At 56.8% G+C, this 19,543-nt stretch overlaps 5 protein-coding genes across 5 annotated transcripts; 3 read left to right on the plus strand and 2 right to left on the minus strand.

The window, feature by feature from the left end:
* The first annotated feature begins 485 nt into the window (after positions 1-485).
* Positions 486-5,831, plus strand: wdr36 (WD repeat domain 36). The gene is made up of 22 exons (XM_037266119.1): positions 486-794; positions 888-915; positions 988-1,088; positions 1,157-1,274; positions 1,410-1,542; positions 1,643-1,697; positions 2,254-2,386; positions 2,474-2,646; positions 2,712-2,826; positions 2,897-2,962; positions 3,109-3,198; positions 3,268-3,416; positions 3,495-3,612; positions 3,673-3,838; positions 4,081-4,189; positions 4,273-4,352; positions 4,411-4,518; positions 4,595-4,826; positions 4,918-5,028; positions 5,109-5,190; positions 5,274-5,464; positions 5,605-5,831. Exons 1-22 carry the CDS (start codon positions 645-647, stop codon positions 5,752-5,754), a joined length of 2,658 nt encoding a protein of 885 aa, XP_037122014.1. The 5' UTR covers positions 486-644; the 3' UTR covers positions 5,755-5,831.
* A 199-nt stretch (positions 5,832-6,030) lies between these two features.
* pisd (phosphatidylserine decarboxylase) lies at positions 6,031-9,292 on the plus strand. Its single transcript, XM_037266172.1, has 9 exons — positions 6,031-6,117; positions 6,820-6,863; positions 6,931-7,064; positions 7,307-7,441; positions 7,592-7,693; positions 7,842-7,965; positions 8,207-8,386; positions 8,495-8,655; positions 8,751-9,292. The coding sequence occupies exons 1-9, from the start codon at positions 6,074-6,076 to the stop codon at positions 8,973-8,975; spliced, it is 1,149 nt and encodes a 382-aa protein (XP_037122067.1). The 5' UTR covers positions 6,031-6,073; the 3' UTR covers positions 8,976-9,292.
* A 126-nt stretch (positions 9,293-9,418) lies between these two features.
* Positions 9,419-10,454, minus strand: si:ch211-202f5.2 (uncharacterized protein LOC795181 homolog). Its single transcript, XM_037266209.1, has 3 exons — positions 10,271-10,454; positions 9,972-10,160; positions 9,419-9,865 (listed from the first exon to the last, which is right to left on the minus strand). The coding sequence occupies exons 2-3, from the start codon at positions 10,149-10,151 to the stop codon at positions 9,557-9,559; spliced, it is 489 nt and encodes a 162-aa protein (XP_037122104.1). The 5' UTR covers positions 10,152-10,160; positions 10,271-10,454; the 3' UTR covers positions 9,419-9,556.
* Positions 10,455-11,381: 927 nt separating this feature from the next.
* On the minus strand, positions 11,382-12,524 carry si:ch211-202f5.3. The gene is made up of 2 exons (XM_037266211.1): positions 12,443-12,524; positions 11,382-11,789 (listed from the first exon to the last, which is right to left on the minus strand). Exon 2 carries the CDS (start codon positions 11,772-11,774, stop codon positions 11,541-11,543), a length of 234 nt encoding a protein of 77 aa, XP_037122106.1. The 5' UTR covers positions 11,775-11,789; positions 12,443-12,524; the 3' UTR covers positions 11,382-11,540.
* Positions 12,525-13,555: 1,031 nt separating this feature from the next.
* Positions 13,556-19,497, plus strand: fer (fer (fps/fes related) tyrosine kinase). The gene is given in 21 exon segments (XM_037266122.1): positions 13,556-13,736; positions 14,280-14,402; positions 14,664-14,795; positions 14,869-15,042; positions 15,302-15,401; positions 15,472-15,655; positions 15,889-16,026; positions 16,135-16,254; positions 16,352-16,474; positions 16,555-16,753; positions 16,834-16,932; positions 17,165-17,371; positions 17,491-17,575; positions 17,578-17,612; positions 17,692-17,748; positions 17,905-18,023; positions 18,123-18,217; positions 18,295-18,418; positions 18,503-18,657; positions 18,945-19,067; positions 19,122-19,497. Coding segments are annotated over 20 exon segments (2,478 nt in total). The 5' UTR covers positions 13,556-13,736; positions 14,280-14,330; the 3' UTR covers positions 19,259-19,497.
* Positions 19,498-19,543: the final 46 nt, after the last annotated feature.

Raw genomic sequence — 19,543 nt, forward strand, 5'->3', positions numbered from 1 at the left:
CTGGTTAGTCTTGATGCGGCTTCTGCAGAAAAAAAAATTCCTTTTTATTTCTTTGAGTTGTATTTGTTTAATAAAACTCATGTGACGCACGGATTTCGATGAAGTTGTATTGTAATATATACAGCTTGGACATTGGCGTAAAGTCAGATTCCAGTTACAATCTGAAGAGGAGGACTGATTTTTCGTTGCTATCTTTAAAAAGAAGAAACAACAGGCTGCATTCCACTGACTCCTGTAAAACGTTCTCTGAGGTGTTATCAACTCCGAGAAATGAGAATTTTAACTTGTTTGGAGGACTAAACCTGGCAAAATCAAAAAGATCTAAAAGTATAAATATACAACAGACACTGAGACACACAAATCTTTCCCCCTAATTTGGATTGGATTTCAGTGGAGCCGGCCGGCCGGCGTGACGTGACGTGACGTGACGTATTTGATCGAGCTTGAAATGAGCGGAGCGGAACGTTCGGTTTGGTGTTGCAGTTTCCCACACGGGCCCTTTGTGTTGCCGACCGCCCCGGTTTCCTCTCCGGTCTTCCTCTGGCTCATCTGAATCCATTCTCGTCTTCTCCCGCTTGGCTGTCGTTGTCTTGGTCTTGGTCTTGGTCGTCTCTTGGAGTGGGGCTCCGACATTTTCGGCTTTGATGGCGGGAGGAGGCGGAAGTAGTTTGTTCAGCGGATTCCGGCTTTTGGGGCTTTACTGCAACCACGTGCCGCACGTGCTCCGCTACCATCGCAAACATCGGGAGTTCTATCTGGTGACTTCAGTCGGCAAATGTTTGCACACGTACAACGTAAGAACAAGAGTCGCTACGGCCTTTTTTCACTGCCGTACTTGGACTTTGTGTGTGGTTCTGTTCTGACTTGTGCTTTTGTTTACGCTGCAGGTCAATCGTTTGGGCATCGTGGCCATCAGTGAGTATTGTTCTGGTTGAGGAACAAAGTGAGGGCCGCGATTGGCTGACGTTGTGTGATGCTGTCGCCTAGGTAACAGCCTCCAGGATGACATCACGTGCTTGGCGGCAGACAGGATGTTGACTTTCGCCGCCGCCGGCTCGCTGGTGCTGGCCTTCGCTAAGAACAAAGAGGTTGGGCGACTCACTCGACGGTCCTCGAGGGAGTGTTGGGCAGGGACTGGAGTGTTCTCTGCGCGCAGGTGGTGATGCGTTACCGTGGACACAAACAGGAAGTGCGCCTGCTGCTTCCTTTCGGCGACCAGCTGATCTCGGTCGATGGCGGCGGGCTCCTCGTTGTCTGGGACGTTCAAAGCGGCGGTGAGTGAGGGCGTGCGTGTGTGTGTCTGTCTATGCGCGTGCGTGTAAGTGTATATGTGTGAGGTTCTCCATGTTTGCGTGCACGCCTGCTTGCCGTTGCATTGCCACAACGCGTCGTGCTCTTCCTATGGGCAGAAGTGTACACGCAGCTGCACTTTGAGCCCGTCGCCTTCGAGGTGTCGGCCTTGATGCACCCCAGCACCTACCTGAACAAAGTCCTGCTGGGGAGCTGCCAGGGCCCGTTGCAGCTGTGGAACCTCAAGAGCGGGTGAGCGCCAAGTCGAGTGGAGCGCAAGCCAAGAAAAAATGTCGCCGTCCTCACGCTAACGTTGCGATTTTTACCTTTGTGTGTGTGGTGCGCCCTTCAGCAAGTTGCTGTACACGTTTGCCGGCTGGTCGGCCGGCGTCACTGTGCTGCAGCAGGTGAGTGGCGCGCAGCTCCCTCTGGGTTGGCTCTCAAATCTTTGTGCATGTGGCTAAATCGTGTGTGTGTGTGTGTGTGTGTGTGTGCGCGCCTGCGTGTGCTTGTGAGTGCGTGCGTGCGCGCTTTAATTCGTGGAGGAAAATGTGTTTGTATGTAGCTGATCTATGTCCATTTTTGGCGTGTACACGTTTGCTTCTACGCCAGCAGGCCTGTTGCCGGAACTGTGTCACTGGGTTCCTTCCAGACCCATCATGGAAAATAATCTTGAAAAATTGTTTTCGCCCCTCTAAAATTTCCAAGCAAAAACTTAAGGCTAGCATTTAAATCATTGCGACTTTGGGACTTTCAACGCCCCAAAAAAGCCAAACCGAGACAAGCTGCGTGGGTTTTTGCACTCCTTCCAAACCTTCAAACTTTGTCTGGCTACAAACAGAGCACAGGGCTGCTTCTTGTGGAACTGCAACACCATTCAGCCTTAAAGAAAATGGCCACATTTTGTGTGGTGGGGGGTCCATTTTTGCCAATACTGACGAGAAGCGCGAATGACCTCCACAGAGCCCGGCGGTGGACGTGGTGGCTGTCGGCACGGCGACGGGCCGCATCGTCATTCACAACATCCGACTGGACGAGACGCTGATGGCCTTCACGCAGGACTGGGGCCCTATCACGTCGCTGGCTTTTCGAACAGGTGAGCGACCGAGCGTGTGTGTGTGTGTGTTTGCTTGCGTGTGTCTGATCTGACGTCTGATCCGACGTCTGATTCACCCGCCCACAGACGGGCCGCCCACGCTGGCGGCGGGAAGCCCTCAAGGTCACCTGGCCTTGTGGGACCTGGAGCGACAGCAGCTTGCGGCTCAGCTGAGACACGCCCACAAGACGGCGGTGAACGCCAGCTTCCTGCAGGGCGAGCCGCTTCTCATCACCACCGCCGCCGACAACGCCATCAAGGTCGGCGCCGGCGCCGCGGCGGTTCCTCCGACCGCCTCACGCCTTTTTCTTTGCTTCTTCATCAGGTCTGGATCCTGGACCAGGAAGGGGGAGGAGCCAGGTTGCTGAGGAATCGCCAGGGTCACAGCGCCCCGCCCACCGTCATCCGTCATTACGATGGGAAAAACATCCTCAGCGCAGGTAAGGAGCTTGACGAAGGACAGTGGCCTATTTACATTCCCGGTCACAAGAAAATGTCTCCCCCCTGCAGGTCAAGACGGGACACTGCAGTCTTTCTCTACCGTCCACGAGCGACTCAATAAGAACCTCGGACACGGTCTGACTCCACCCACTTGCACCACCTGATCCATTCTTAAAGTGTGTGTGCGTGCGTGCGTGCGTGTGAGAGCGTGAGCTTCTGATGAGTTGTTTGTGTTGTCTTGCTTATGTGTGTTGTTGTTGTTGTCATCTGTGCTCGTTTAGGCTCGCTCAATAAGAAGAAAGAGCAGAAGAAGAAGAAGGGCTTGTCGTACGAAGAGCTGCGGCTGCCCGCTGTCACCGCCTTCTCCTGCGGTTGGCGCACACGCACACATGTGATCTCGGGGTCAAGATGGCCAACGTGACGTCCGCGTTTATCGACAGCGGCGGCTCGCCGGTCAGACTGGGACGGCATCGTGGCGTGTCACCGTGGTCGCCTGGCGACCACCACCTGGAGCTACCAGCGCTGCACCATGGGGGAGCACCACCTCAGGCCGCCGCCGCCGGGGTGCGGCAGCGGTGCCGTCGCCACGGTAATTGCGGCGCTCTCGCCTTGCCGCCGGCCTTCGCGCGTTGACGCCGCCGCCGCCACCGCCTGTCTGCTTTCCCAGGCCGTCGACATCACTTCCTGCGGGAACTTTGCGCTCGTGGGGTCTTCGTGCGGCCGCGTCGATGTTTACAACCTGCAGTCCGGACGTCACCGCGGTTGCTATGGAGACGAGCAGAAAGGTGAGTCCGCCGCCCCTCTGCGCGCATCTCCCTCTCGTTGACGCCGCCCCTTTCCGAAAGCTCACGGCGGCGCAGTGCGGGGCGTGGCCACCGACACGCTCAATCAGCAGACTGTCACCGCCGCGGCCGATGGGCTCCTCAAGTTCTGGCGCTTCAAGACCCGCCGACTGGAAGACCAAATCCAGCTAAATACGGCGCCCGCGTGCATGAAGCTCCACAGGGAGAGGTAGCTAGCCAGCCGCCTTGCATCTGGCGCATGGAATGGAAAAGGGCCTCGTGCGCAGACCCAAATGTCGCTTGCGCGTGAGCACATTTGTTTTGCCGCCACGTTGTTCCCGAGGGCCGCTTCCTCCTCGAGCCGCGTTTGTGTCGTGCGTACTTGCTTGCGTGCGTGCTCCGTTCAGACGGCTGGCCGGCCAATCGTGTCGCGTGTTGGCTCACCGGCGTCGGGTTCTGTCTCCTTGCCAGCGGTATGCTCGCGGTGGCTCTGGATGACTTCACGCTGCTGGCGGTTGACGTGGAAACCAGGCGAGCCGTCCGCAAGTTTGCGGGTCACCTCGGCAGCACCAACGACATGGTGAGTGAGACGGCCCGAGCCGTAAGCGTCCTTTAGGTTTTTCCAGGGCGGCCCAAGTTGCTGAAGGGCCTCGCCTTTGTCAGAGTTTCAGCCCGGACGGCCGCTGGTTGATCACCGTCGGGATGGACTGCGCCGTTCGCACATGGGACCTCCCGTCCGGCAGGTGAGAATCCCGCTCGTCTCCAACAAGTGCGTCGAATCAAAGTCTGCATTCCCCCCAGTCTGGTGGACTGCTTCCTGGTTCCCGTGGCGCCGGTGGGCGTGTCCATGTCCCCTACCGGAGACTTCCTGGCGACTTCGCACGTGGACAGCCTGGGCGTGTGCTTGTGGTCAGCCGTCAAACATTGGCTTCCTCTTCACGCAAATGAGAGCGGCCAATCACCACGCGCCTCTTCTCCTCCTCAGGACCAATAAGAGCCTGCGTGGGCCCGTGGGGCTCCGCCCGCTGCCGCCCGACTACCGGCCAGAGACGGAGACTCTGCCGGGGGCGCCGGAGGCCGAGCGGGAGGTGACATCGGAGGAGGAGGGACCCGACGAGGCGTACGCCTCGGCCGAGCGGTTGGGGGCGGAGCTCGTGACGCTGTCGCAGCTGCCGGAGTCCAGATGGAAACATCTGCTGTGCCTGGACACTATCAAGGTGCACGCATCATTGCGAGCGACCATTGCGGCGCGGCTCCCGTCACGCACGACACCGCCGTGACGACGATGTGACGACTGGGTGTTTTCAGAGAAGGAACAAAGCGGCGACGCCTCCCGTGTCGGGGCCGTCGGCGCCCTTCTTCCTGCCCACCGTGCCGGGCTTGACGCCGCGCTTCTCCCAACCGCAGCAGGAAAGGCAGGTTGGTGGCGGGCGGGCGGGCGGGCGCACAATTTTGTCCCGACACATTTTCGCATTGATCATCTGGTGTGTTTGTGTTAGTCAAAGGTGTCGAGCTGCAGTCTGCCCTCTCGGGGCTCAAAGTTCAGTTGCGCTCTGGAGGCGGGTCTCGGCGCGGGGTCGTGTAAGTGCGTCGACACGAAATCGGATCGGGTGCGTCACGATTCCATCACGGAGTCGCCTTGCCTCCTTTTTTATCTTATCCAGTCACCGTCCCCGCGGCGCTGTTGAAGACTTTCGGTCCGTCTGCCGTGTCGGTCGAGCTCGCCGGGCTGTCACCTGAAGGGGGCGGAGCCAGCGGCGGCCTCTTTTTGGCCTTCATTGGCATGATCGAGAGCATGCTGGCCAGTGGGCGGGACTTTGATCTGGCGCACGCCTACCTGTCGCTCTTTCTCAAGGTAAACTGCGTTAGGAATGGTTTCGATATATAAGTTGTTCGCTCGTTGATTATGCGCAGGACTCAGATCGGCGACTCGGCTAGAAAGGACTAGTCGGTCGAATGGGAGATTTTTTTCTGCAACCGTGTTTTCATTGACAGCTGCACCTCCGCTCGGTGGCCCAGGATGCCGTTGCCATGGAAGCGTTGGTCCGCCTCTCCTCGCGGCTGGAGGCGGGGTGGGCGGAGCTCCGCGCATCCTTCAATCAGTCGCTTTGTTTGTTGACGTACGCCAAGAGCGCACTTTTGTGAAGATACGCCTTCAGGCTTTGTGCATGTCAATGTGCTGCTTTGTTAGCAATAAAGCAAAAATGGTTCTTTTGACGTCAATGTGTTTTTAGGACTATTGTTGTTGAACTTAGCCAAGAGCAGGAAAAAGCGGCCCTGCATTAACGGAGTGTTTGTTTGCAATCGATTATGTCAGGCAATGACTCATCTGACCCAGTTGCCAGTATGGCAAGAGAAGCATGAAGTCAAGGTTTCCATTTCTTCCCTCAATCCCATTTGACGTCACCTTGCGTGCAACGGACATAACTCCCGCCTCGTCGAACGTCACTTCCGTACACACAAGATGGCGGCGTCCTCGTGGACGGCGCGCGGCCGGACGATTTGCAGGTAATTGGTTTTTGGGCTCTTCTCCATGCTTTGAAAAGCTTGCAAGAGGCAGCAGTGCGATCGAACATGATTGACAGACGACGCACCGAATGGCGACAACTTTCACTCTGTCATTGTCGAAGACGTCGTTTAGATTTGCGCCTGTCATTGTCACGTGAGCGGGTCCCCTGTATGCAGTCATCGCTGGCCATATGATGTGCAATATGATGTGATAGCATTGATCACAATTTGTACCGCTGAACGAAACGAGTGAGGGTGAAGTTTAGAAGGATCGTGGACGAAGGCTCATCCGGCTGTATACATTTGTTGCGACGTCCAAAGCTGATGTGGTGTACATTCGACTTGTGAGCTAGCTTCAAGATCACGTTCACAAGTAGCACTGCATCATGGCTATGGGCAACTTTTCCGTCTCGCAACACACTGGAGTTGCCTCCCCATGGCCTGGCTACATGTAGTCGTCAGTCCTTGCTTTATTTCCATCCATTTCCCTCAGCAGTTCGCTAACAGAATTGAACAATATTACAAGCAATTGTTCAAGCTAGTTCAAAACACACACACACACAGCAGGCACCAAACACAAGTTGCACAAGATGGACCCAACGCACAAATCACGCAGTTTGAGAATCCCATGGACTGATGCAATCGATCAATGGCCCTCGAATGGGGTGTCGCGACGCTAACGCTAAAAGGTGTATGTTTCAGATGTAGTCCTGTGAGCTGCAGCCAGCGACGCTTCTTCAACTCTGGTAAGTTGAAGGAATCCGAGGCGGGGAAGACTGAGGGCGGGCCAATCATCTGTCTCCTTTCTGTCAGGTCGCGGCTTCCTGTTGCGTTACCGGCCCCTCCCCGTCCTGGTGGCGACTGGCAGTGCTTACTACGGTTACCAGCAATACAAAAGGCCGGACCGAGCGGCTGGAGCCCCGCCTGCGCTGGCCACGCCCACTCAGGTGAGAAATTGCTGTTTGCCTCAGAAGGAGGCGGGCGGGGAAGTGGCCCCACGAGTATTTGAAAAGCCCAGTGAACGCTCGCTGGGCTCGAGTGGCCGAGGACCCGCACGGTGAACCTGGCTCTGCCTTCCTCCTGGCTGGCGTCGCTGGCAGATTGCCTTCCCCTGCTACTTTGTGCCTAAAATGTGCGGGCCTCTCGCTCACTTTACCTGCTGTGACCAGGCGTGCGTCCTGTCCCGCAGGTGGCCCTCTATCGCTCCTTCCCCACCCGCCTTCTGTCTCGAGCGTGGGGTCGCGTCAACGGGGTGGAGCTCCCGACGTGGCTCCGCAAACCCGTCTACTCGCTCTACATCTGGACCTTTGGAGTCAACATGCAGGTCAGAAGACGCAGCCAGCCGCAAATACCTCCTTGTCACTTTGAGTTGATGCCGCGGACGCTCGCACGTGCCGGGAAGCTGCGGAGCGTACGTGCGTGCCTTAGCCGTCTCATTTGCAGCCTTAGTGCGGACCCTGGTGTCGTCCAATAGGAAGCGGCGGTCGAGGACCTGCGCCACTACCGCAATCTGGGAGAGTTCTTCCGGCGCCGTCTGAAGGCGTCGGCGCGGCCGCTTTGCTCCGCCTCCTGCCTGGTGAGACTTCCTTCCGCTACGAGCTCCTCCTCCTGCTGCTGCTGCTGCTGCTGCTGCTGCTGCTGCTGCTGCGGCGCAATTCAAAAGAACGAACCGAGATGGAAATGATCCGATTTTTTTTTGACCGTTGACGCGTGATTGGTGTCAGGTGTCTCCGGCGGACGGCAGGATCGTTCACTTGGGTCGCGTGTCCAGTTCGGAGGTGGAGCAAGTGAAGGGCGTCACGTACAGTCTGGAAGACTTCTTGGGGCCGCAAGATGGCCGAGACAAAGGTGAGCCGGGCGACGTCTGCGTCGGATACCCTCGAAACGGATAGCCGCGGCCGCCGCCGACTCCCCGAGATCCTTTTGGCTGTGCCTCGAGTGAGTCGCTCTCAAGCCGTAGTAACTCGAGTGACTCCAGTAGTGACTCTTGTTAGCGAGGCTGAAAGTGTGATGGAAGGCACGTGTGTGTGTGTGTGTGTGTAAGTGACCGCCTCGAAATGACCCCCGTTGCCATTCTTTTCTTTCCCAGTGACTGCGGCTCTCTCAGCCAGCCTGAGCACGCGCGCAGAGGCGGCGTCCTTCCGGGACGGCCTCCTGACCAGTCCCGACAACGACCTGTTCCACGTTGTGGTGTACCTGGCCCCCGGCGACTATCATTGCTTCCACTCGCCAGCTGACTGGACGGTGGCGCTCAGGCGACACTTCACAGGTCACTTCCTGCTCCCTCCCGCTTTGCGTGTGTCAGTGAAGGTTGCAAAGTTTGTCAGGCATGGAGTGTGACGTATGCGGCATGAATGGAGTGAACTTGTGCGCTCAGGTTCGCTGCTGTCGGTGAGTCCGGGCGTGGCGGGCCGCGTGAAGGCGCTGTTCTGCCTCAACGAGCGCGTGGCTCTGAGCGGCCGATGGCGCCACGGCTTCTTCTCCTTCACGGCCGTGGGCGCCACCAACGTGGGCTCCATCCGCATCTACTTTGACCGAGTCGGTGGTCGCCCAAGGCACATATGGAAGCCGCCGGCTAGGAAACTGCGCGGCTAAGGCGTGGCACGCCGTGTCCTGTTTTGTGGCGCTTTCAGGAGCTGCGGACAAACGCGCCCGGCGACATCAAAGGCCATTTCCACGACCTGCGTTACGGGGAGGAGCCGGCCAAAGGGGGCGTGGCCCTGCAGCGGGGGGAGGCGGTGGGCGAGTTCAACTTGGGCTCCACCGTGGTGGTCCTCTTCGAAGCCCCGAAAGCTTTTACCTTCAGCGTCAAGCCGGGACAAAGCGTCAGGGTGGGCGAGGGCCTGGGCAGCCTTTGATCGGCCAACCGGCTGGCTTCAACGTCACAACTTTGGCCGGTAAATATCAAGGCGTGAGGTCCCCTAGTGCCTTGCGGTTGCTCTGTTGTCGGAATTGATGGCGTCCGTCCGAGTCCTTGTTTGGATTATTTTTGGAAGTTAAGAAAGCCTTGTGATTTAAGGCCTGCCCTTAAAAGACTTTTTTTTCCAATTATCAGCTGCGGTGTGGTTGACGTGTACGGGCCACCCTGGGCATCTTGCTTGCATTTCTTGCCACAGACAAAGCGCAAGTGCATGAGTGCCGGAATGCACGCCCTGCTTGTTTGCAATTAAAAAAACATTCGATTGCATGATGGATTATACTGAATGTTGGTTATTAGTGGATTTGCGCTTTTGGCAGAAACCGCCGCCGCCGCTGCCGTCGTAATAGGTCACTTGTCGCGGTGGGCCATGGTTTCCACACCTCTCATTCAATTGATTTCTTTGAAATCGGAAGTCCGGCCGTTCGCTGTCAATGTGAAAGCCGATCGGGGCTTGGAATTCAAGTCAAGTTAGCGTACGATAAGAACGGTCTCAATGATGGTCTGACCCCGCCCCTTGTTTTAGCCCCGCCCCATGCGGCAGCAGCAGCAGCACAGCCAATAGGAAAGCGGCTTGCAGCACCCGCCGTGGCTTTGAAAGCGTGGCTGGGCGAGGCCCCTGTGCGACCACGCCTCGGCTGCGTCCTTCCCCGCCCAAGCGGTCTTCCCGCCCGCCGTCCCCTCGCCGCTGGACGACGCCTCGGCGACGCAAGGGGCAGAGTGGGCGTGCGTCTTGAGGGCCAGGAAGCAGGTCAAGTCCAGGTCCAGTGCGGCGGCTCCCCCCCGGGGACGGGGCGTGTTCTGGCGACACTGAGGACACGGGATCCATACCTGACCGAGAGCAAATCGGAGGCGAGGTAGTCCCAAACATCATACCGAACGAACGAACGAACGAACCCCGAGTCGATGCTACCCGCCGCCGACAGGAGTCACTCACCTGCTCGTTGATGACGGCGTCCAGTCGCTTTACGCATGCCTGGCAGAAGGTGTGGCCGCAGTGCAGTCGCCGCGGCAACCGCGCCGCCAGGTCATAGCCCCCGAAACACACGATGCACCGCAGGGCTGCCTCCGCCGCCGGGCTGCCGCCGCCGCCCGCCTCTTCGGCTTCGCTGGACATGTTGATGATCTAAATCCAGACGTGCGGCGAGATTCTGACGGCGTGTCAGTTGCGCACCGATGGCAAGAGGTGGCGCGGCGTTGAGTGCAGGTCCACCAGAAGCCCGAAAACAAACCTACCTGATGATGTCACATCCTAGCTGTTTCGGACTCGGAGCTTGTTTCCGCGGCGGGATCCTGCTCATTCGCTCGTGGGCAGCCCTGCTCGCCTTCACGCCGCTTGGATGAAATATTCAAGGCGTTTCTTTCCGTTGGCCGCCGCTTCTCAGGTTGCGCTCGTAAGCGGCGGTTGCCGAGCAACAGGGGCTGAGCTTGTGTCGCCTGTGATCGGACGCAGTTGGCCTCGCAAGTTGATCATTTTCCCAATTGATCCCAATTGCATTTGTCGGTAGACGCATCCGATCTGTAAGCGGGCTTTTTTTCGGGCACGTGTAGATTTGGATCAATAAGGTCTACTGAAATTGGGCTTCCCTGTAAGACCAACTTGATGAGCCAGCCCGTTGTGACATCCTTGAACGGTCGCGAGGAACGCTGATGCGCGCTGCAGATGCTTCTGTTCGGCAGAACGACGTTCACGACATCATCGATTCACGAAACAAATAGCTCGTTCCTTCTGTTAAATAACTTCTTTGACACTTGCAACAATACAAAGATGAATGACAAACCCATCACTTGAAGGATCTTGTACTTGGCCAAGTGGACAAAATGTCCTTTGTCTTGTGTTGTATTATATCATGTGTGTTAATGTGGGGGGGAAAAAAAGGTCCCCCCCGCCCCCATTCACTTTTTGCTTGGGAAAAAAAAAAGGTCATTGTTCTGCCCTGAGAATTGTTTTCTTGATGTTAGAAAGTTACGTGTACTTGGAAGTGATTTGTCGAATGTATTCATGATGCTAAGAAATGTGTTGTGTGTAAAGAAACAATTGTAACATCGAGAAAACAATTTTGAGGTCATATCATCCAATAAGCTCATCCAGCCAGTTAATCAGTCAAGTCCTGATAAAAACACTGAAAACATTCCAACATCATAAAATCAATATTTGGATGGTGAAAGAACACCAACTGACACATTCAGTCTTTCATTTTCATTGCATTAACGGGAGGCCTGTCTGTTGTCTGCTGCTAGTGCCCAGTTGCTATGGGCAAGCACCCAGCAGCTAGGTGTTAGCGGCTAGCAGGAAGCAACTAGTCGTTAGTGGCGAGCTGTTAGCGCCCAGTCGCTAGCGGCGAGCAGGGATGCAACTGGTCGTTAGTGGCCAGCCGTTAGCGTGTAGTCGTTTGCAGCTAGCTACTAGCAGGTAGGTCACCCTAACAAAGCTGCGGCCGTTTCACATCTCTTCAGTCGACGACATCGTCCATCCACGGGGCCAATCAGTCGCGGCGCAGTGACATCACTTCCTCCTCCTGCAGCGGTAGCAGCAGGCACAGCGCCCGCCGGCGCCGGCCTCGTCCGCTTCCTTCACCAAATACGCCGGCGGGGCCACGTAGGGGTTGAGGTCGTTTCCGTTGAGCGCCGCCGGGTTGGCAATCACCGTGGCGCCGTCGGTCGACGTGCGCAGATGGGCGCGGGGGATGGTCACTTGACCGTACGGGTTGTCCAGCGACACGCGAATGTTGGACGACATGGCGCCGCCGGCGAGCTGACAAGAGACGAGAAATGTCACAAATGAGTTGAACAAACGGCGCACTTCTGTGTCTTTAGTCAGAGCGGCCAGCACAAATTGTGATGGAAACCCAAATGGAATCGTTGTGTGAAAGAGAGAAAAGAAAAACAGGCCATTGTCTTGCTTGCTGTACTTGCAGTGTGTATCGGCAGCTGGTATCGGCGGCCTCCTCCATGACCCCGTACATTGGGCCGATGCCGCCGTTCTTGATTCGAATTGTCTGCCAATTGTTTTTTTATGGTTTGGTTCTGGCACAAAAGTTGAACAGTATTTTTCCCCACCACAAAACGTATCACAAATTGGAATAAGGATGGTTCTGAATTGGTTTGGGAGATTGCTGAGATTTGTCACCAAATCTTGACAAAGTCTTGTGCCAATTCGTTCAAATTGGACATTTTATTGCCGTTGTTCCGAAAGTCGCTGGCTGAGATTCCAACGGCGTCCCGCAACGGTCGAGCCTTGGCCGAGCCTTGGCCGAGCCTTGGCCGAGCCTTGGCCGAGCCTTGGCCGAGGGTTAGGGCTTTGCGGCGGCCTCCCGCTCACCCGCAATGAGGATGGCGCAAATGGGCTCAAACGGGGGTAAAAAGACGCAACGGGAGTCCGATTTGAAGGAGAAAAGTGTGACTTGCCTGTTGAAGCTGACGTGTCTTCAGGACCAAAGTTGAGCTGTGGCAAAAGACAATGGAAAGCTCTCACCCTCTCTCTCTCTCTTGAAGCTCGCTCGACCGCCCGGACCTGTTTAACCGGACGACACGCCCTCCTCGGAGTGCACCAACATCCCCTTTTGCGTAACAGGTGGAATGTTGACAATATGAGTGGCGCGGCGAGCTAATTAAGCCAGGAAAGAAGGCTTACCCACGGTGGCATTTTCAGTTTCGACTCACTCGGTAGTCAATAAGCTTTGCTCTGATTGGCTGGCTGGCTGTTCTCCTCAATTGGAAACAGCTTTGCTCTCGCCGTTAGGCGGCGGGGGCAAGATGGCCGTGGCAAAATTCAGCGGGCCGACTCCAAGGCCCGCAGAATTTTGCAGGTCCCCAAACGCTTTTGTCGTGTTTCTCCCCAAATAAATGCGAAGCCATCGGCAGCGGCTGGAGCTTTGCTCAGGCGCACGGTCGCCGCTTGAGCTTCGCTGAGTCCGGTGGGCACGTAGCAACGGCCAAGGGGACGCACGCCTTCAACCATGAGGGTGTCGGGCGGGCCCCTTGCAATTTCCTCGTCGGCTGTTGTTGTCCAACGAGAAGGAAAGCTTTCAATTGGATTCTGTTGTGGCAACCTGCACAGATATTTTGCTCATTTGGAGGGGCTTTCTTTGGCTTATGCATAAAACAACAACATTTTGATGGCATGGGACTTTTCTAAAAACACATCGGCAGAAGCATCTTGAGTGACACCACTTTAGAATGCGCAATCACATTTATTTCCAATGATGTCGAGACAGGTTTTTTTTTCTTTCTCTTTTTTTCTTCCAGCAGCAGAATACTAGAATTAAAAGTGATATTCAGACTTTTCTTGGGCTTGGAAATGATCACTTTGCCACGTCTGCAGTGACGTACGCGTGGAGGCAGTCTCATATATCGTATTTCAGTTGGTTTGTCAATGTTTTTTGTGTCTGCTGTTGGCTATAGATTGCGTCTGCGAGCATCGATTAGGAGGATTGACAAAAAACAACAGCTCATCAACTCGTGGATTTGGAAGAGAGAAAAAAAAAAGCAAAATGGCGTCTTCGTATCGTGTTTCCGTTTCCGGCGGAAGCTCCTCCTTGTTAGCCTTAGCTCTTAGCTCCGTGGAGGACGGCATCGGGAGAAAGTGCAAAACGGTGGAGAAAAGCTGCTCAAGGGGCGAGATGAGCGCGGACGGGGACCGCAGAGGACCGCGGTGACCGGACACCGAGTGTGTCGCCCTAACACAATTGCCGCTTTCCGGGTGCGTTGGCGCCGCCGCAGGCAGGAGAGCCACAAGACGCGCGCGGTTGGTCCCACCCGGGGACTCGACTCGACTCACTCCTTCCGCACGCACTTCTGCTTAAGTTTGCCAGCAGCCGGCGCTTCGGTGTTGTCGGTGGGGCTGGGGCTGGGGCTCGGGCTCGGGCTCGGGCTGGGGCTGGGGCTGGGGCTCGGGCTCGGGCTGGGGCTGGGGCTGGGGCTGGGGCTGGGGCTGGGGCTCGGGCTCGGGCTGGGGCTGGGGCTCCGGCTGCTGTAGACGCAGCAGTTGCTTGGGAGTTGGTCCAGGGGCGAGCAGCCATTGTTGTGATGTGCTTTACTTTGCTGTTGCTCGCTTTTAACATTCGTATGACCGCGAGGGAGTGTTTAGCACTTAACACGTTCATCTCACGTTGACATATTGGAAGAATGAAAGTTGTGTGAAATGAAAACCAATTCCAACAAGCGCCCAGAAGGTTAAGTCAGCGTTGTTGTCCCCCCCCCCCCCTCTTTCTCCCTTTCTTTTATTTTGGGGGTGTCTCCTCAGTGGATCATGCAAACTTTCCCCCGTCGACTTTGCCGTTACGCCGCCTGACACATGATGGGGTTCGGTCGGGATCTAAGGAATTCCCATGAGGGATTACTCAAACTGCAGGATTGGGAATTAAAGGTATGTAGGCCTTTTACACACTCTCTCCTCCTTCTCGCAAGCAGGAATTAGGGCCGCCGCGGACAATAATACTAATTCTTAAATTCATGACCGACTTTTATTTTGTGGCGCCAAATATCGGAATCGCCGACTTGAGTTTGGAAACCATCGGTCACGGCGAAAATGGTCGAGTTGCTAATGAACGGATTATTTGCGCCACCTGGAAGGCAACGTCACGCTAGCTGCGGCGTCTGCGTTGACGCCGATCGTATATGTCTTCAGCTGCTGGAGACGGTCAAGCGTTTCATGACGCTGCGCGTGAAGAGCGACAAGGAGTACGCCGCCCTGCTGCTCAGCTTGACGCAGCAGGTGGAGAAACAGGAAGCGGCCGACTACGTCAGCACCGTCAGCAAGGTGAGCGGCGAGGCGGACGCCGACCGTCGGTCACCGCCGACCGTCGGTCACCGCCGCGCCCGTTTCGTTTCAGTCGTGGTCGCAGGTGGTGCGTCAGACGGAGGCGCTGGGTCGCGTCATGCGGGGTCACGCCGATGACCTGAACTCGGGTCCGCTGCACCGCCTCGCCACGCTCATCAGAGACAAGCAGCAGGTGAAGAAGAGCTACCAGAGTCTTCATCAGCAGCTGGAGAGCCACAAGCACAAGGTCTGCCGTCAATCTTTTTTGGGGCTTCCCATTTCATGTCTTGATTTCAAAATTGCACTTTTTCGTCGTCATTTTTGCTGCATTTCAAAATAGCGCTTTCCTCTCGTCCACTGCACCGAGCGACCTTCTCTCTTTATGCTTTTAAATCTTGCGCTCAACAAACGCTCCGAATCTTTCAAAACTTGTCGTCAAAGCGAATGAAGCCGCTGTGGAAAGTGTCCGAAATAAATAAGAAAAAAGCAACGTCACTCTCTGCCAGGTGACCAGGAGCGACCTGGACAAGCTCAAGTCGACGTATCGCCAGTTGAGCCGCGACGCCAACAGCGCCAAGGACAAGTATCGGGAAGCTCTCACCAAAGGTTTGCCCTGGTGCCGGCCGAAAAGTTGACTCGGCCGCCCCGAAAGGTCTCTTCAGATTTCTTTGGGCAGGCCGCGAGGCGGAGCGCGCTCACGAGCGCTACGACAAAGCCACGGCCAAGCTCCACAACCTGCACAACCAGTACGTGGTGGCCGTGTGCGGGGCGCGCGCTGCGCAGGAAGAACATCGCCGGCGCGCGGCGCCCGCGCTCCTCGATGCCCTCCAAAGGATGCAGGAGGACATGACGCTGGCGCTGTGAGTATCGCCCGCAAAGCGTGTGGCCCATCAAAGGCGGGAACATTTGGGGGAAGCGCTCGCTTGCTCGCTCGCTCGCTCGGCTGGCTTGCTTGCTTTCTTTTGCTTGGCCTTGCATTCCTCTCCAATGGCAAGGGGAATTGCCAGAAGGCCCCGGTGGGATAGGATAGCTGAGCGGCGGGCGGGCGGGCGGGATGGCGGGGTGCTCACCACCGTGCCAAACGTGTGTGCAGGAAGAACATTCTGGAAGAGTACTGCGAGATCAGCAGTCTGCTGACTGACGAGGTCGTCAAAGTCCATCGCGAGATTTCTGCGGCGGTGCAGCAGATCGACCCGCTGGCCGAGTACCAGCACTTCATCGAGGCATACAGGTGGCCCGGGCGGGTGGATTGGCCTTTTGGGCTTCCCGACAGCAGCGCCGCTGACCTGTGCGCGGGCCTGCCTGCCGGCCGGCCTGCCTGTGCGCGCGCGCCACGCAGGTCTCCCGAGAGCCCCGAGGCCAGCGTGGAGTTCGACGCGTCGCTGCTGGACGAGGCGGACCACCTGTCGGCCGACGAGATCCTCTGGAACACGCTGACGGCCGACGGTCTTCGGGCCATGTGAGCGGCCGGATCCTTCCTGTTGCTTCGGTCTTCAGCAGTGTCAGTGCCCCCAAATACAAAATCATTCCTAATTTGCGCATTGCCTCGTGCACAGGTTATCGTCTGCCACGGAGGAGTTGGCGCTGACTCAGCAGAATCTGAGGACCAAAGAGGCCCTGGCGGACGACCTGGACGCCAAGATCAGCAGTGGCCAGCAGAACGCGGACAGGAAGTCCGAGTCAGTGTCTGCGGCATGCCTCTTTGTTTGTCTGTCTCTCTGTGTGTGTCTGTCTGATCTACGTGTGTGTCTGTCCTCAGCTGCGTGCTCCTCCTCAGTCAGAAGCTGTCCCTCCTGGAGCTGCGCCAAAGCGTCCAATCGCTGCGCAGCTCCGAAGCCCGCCTCTCCTCCCAGAAGGCCTTGCTGGACGCCACGATGGCGGACGCCCCGCCGCCGCCGCCTCCTCCTCCGCCGCCGGCTCCGCCCTACGAGGACGACAGCCGCTCGCTGGGCTCGGCCGTAAGGGCGCTTTTCCCCGATGAGAGAGAGAGAGAGAGCCCGCTTTGCCTCATGCCTTGCTTTGTCTTTGCTCCTTCCAGGATAGAGGCAAGGAGAAGAGCTCTCGCTTGGACACGCTGCGTCACTCGCTGGCCGGAATGATCCGCTCGCCAAAAGCCATGTTGGCCTCCTCGTCCTCGGTGAGACCCCCTCCAAAACGTTGCCGTCCGTCCACGTCCCAAAATCCCACACTTGGCCAACAATCACGCAGTCTCCCATGTCAAAATGGATCATGGACCCTCCCCCATTTTTGGATCCATACTAGTCTTCAGAAAAGGGCCATTTTCCATGAGTTTGATTTTTTTTTTGCCAAACATTTCAAATGGCCAAATTTTCATCTGCTTTTCCAAATGACGCGTTCCCTTTTGTCAGCATTTCTTCGACGTCGTCCCGTCGTCGGAGCGCCCCCTGGCGGAGCAGGAGTGGTACCACGGCGCCATCCCGCGCACAGAGGCCCAAGAGCTGCTTCGGCAGCAGGGTGACTTCCTGGTGAGGGAGAGCCACGGAAAACCGGGAGAGTACGTCCTGTCCGTTTTCTCGGACGACCAGCGGCGACACTTCATCATCCAGTTTGCCGATGTACGTGTGTGTGTGTGTGTGCGTGTGCGTGTGCGAGTGCGCCCGCCCGCCCGCCGTCGGAACGGATGCGCGCTCACCCTAACCCCGCTTTGACGCTGGCCGTCTTTCTCGTTGCCTAGAGTCAGTACCGCTTCGAGGGGACGGGCTTCGCCACTATCCCGCAGCTCATCGAGCACCACTTTTCCACCAAGCAGCTCATCACCAAAAGTCCGGCGTGGTGCTCCTCAACCCCGTCGTCAAGGTACCTGCCCGCCCGCAAGCGACTCCATGACGTCGCCCAGGTGTGTCACCCGTGTGTGTATTCTCTCTCACCTGCGCAGGACAAAAAGTGGATCCTCAACCACGAGGACGTGGCGCTGGGCGAGCTGCTGGGCAAGGTGAGTGCGACATGAATGAAGAACACGTGTGCAAAAGCAAAATAAACTAAAAAAATCAACAGCCAACGCCTTGGTTTCATCACATTGATGCAATAGCGGGTGGGCCAGCGCCAGCAGGCTCGGGCCGGAGATGAACCCGTCTTGATCTTCCCGCAGGGCAACTTTGGCGAGGTGTTCAAGGGGACGTTGCTGCGAGATAAAACGCCGGTGGCTGTCAAAACCTGCAAAGAAGACTTGCCTCCGGAACTCAAGATCCGCTTCCTGTCAGAGGCCAGGTTGGGCCCCCCGCATCCAGATTGACGGCGGCGGCAGCGGGCCTTTCCACGGCCAGCTTCCGTTTGATGCCTCCCTCCCTCCCTCCCTCCTGTGTTCAGGATCCTGAAACAGTACGACCACCCCAACATCGTCAAGCTGATCGGCGTGTGCACTCAGAGGCAGCCCATCTACATCGTGATGGAGCTGGTTCCAGGTAGGTAGGCGCGCCATCCCTCCGTCAGTCCGTGCCTCTCCGTCCTTTGTGAGCCCGGCTCTCGGCCGCCTCGTCAGGCGGCGACTTCCTGTCCTTCCTCAGGAAGAAAAAGGACGAGCTGAAGACCAAGCAGCTGCTGCGCTTGGCCGTGGACGCGGCGGCGGGCATGGCCTACTTGGAGAGTAAGAATTGCATCCACAGGTGAGTGGCGGCGATGACCACGCCCCCTGCTGGCGCTTGTTCGCTCACGCTGTGCTGTGCTGTGCTGTGCCTGCGCACTGCCAGGGATCTGGCGGCCAGGAACTGCCTGGTGGGCGAAGGCACTTTGCTGAAGATCAGCGATTTCGGGATGAGTCGCCAGGAAGACGACGGCGTTTACTCGTCGTCCGGACTCAAGCAGATTCCCATCAAGTGGACCGCGCCGGAGGCGCTCAACTACGGTGAGGAAGCATTCATTCTCAGCGTCAGTCGTGAGCACTCGAAAGGCGGCTGGCTGGCTGGCTGGCTGGCTGGCTGGCTGGCTGGCTAATCCCCACCGGCTTCCGACTCTTGGCGTCTTGGAGGAAGTTTGACGAGCCCCGATCGCGAGCGGAAGAACCTTTGGTTAAAAATGTCGAGCAAAGCCATTGGGACTTTTTTTTTTTTTTTTTTTTTAATCAAAACTGTCTTCCAAGCTTGATGACAAGCAATGCGAGTGGCGAGTGAAGGGCGGCCCTTTGACCCGCAGGTCGTTACACCTCCGAAAGCGACGTGTGGAGTTACGGCATCCTGCTGTGGGAAACCTTCAGTCTGGGGGTGTGCCCTTACCCGGGGATGACCAATCAGCAGGCCCGTGAGCAGGTGGAGAAAGGTGAGCATTGTCTCCCGCTCCAATACGCCCGCCCGCTGACGCTGCAGTCGCTAGGTTACCGGATGGCGTGTCCTCAGCGGTGCCCAGACGACGTGTACAAGGTGATGCAGCGCTGTTGGCAGTACAGCCCGGAAGAACGACCCAAGTTCGCCGAACTGCAGCGAGACCTGGCCGCCATCAAGAAGAAATGATGGGGCCTCCTTATTTGGTGCTGGTGGGCGCTTTTTTTTTTGCGCGTGTGGCATTTGAACACTACAAATGTTAGACGTGGACATCTTTGCGCGGCACTGCTGCCGCGCTGCTACCAAATGGCGTTAGCGCCAGCTGCCGTGACTCCCGTCAGCAAAGGGGAATCAAACAGGAAACGTGCGCGCTTTCATCAATAATTACAACAAAATAAAATCAGTTAGAATGTTATTTTCACATGAAACTAATTGATTTCATTTCTAACCCTGTAACCATAGCAACCACACTAA

The sequence above is a fragment of the Syngnathus acus genome, chromosome 12 (assembly GCF_901709675.1).
Source record: "Syngnathus acus chromosome 12, fSynAcu1.2, whole genome shotgun sequence".
NCBI lineage: Eukaryota > Metazoa > Chordata > Actinopteri > Syngnathiformes > Syngnathidae > Syngnathus > Syngnathus acus.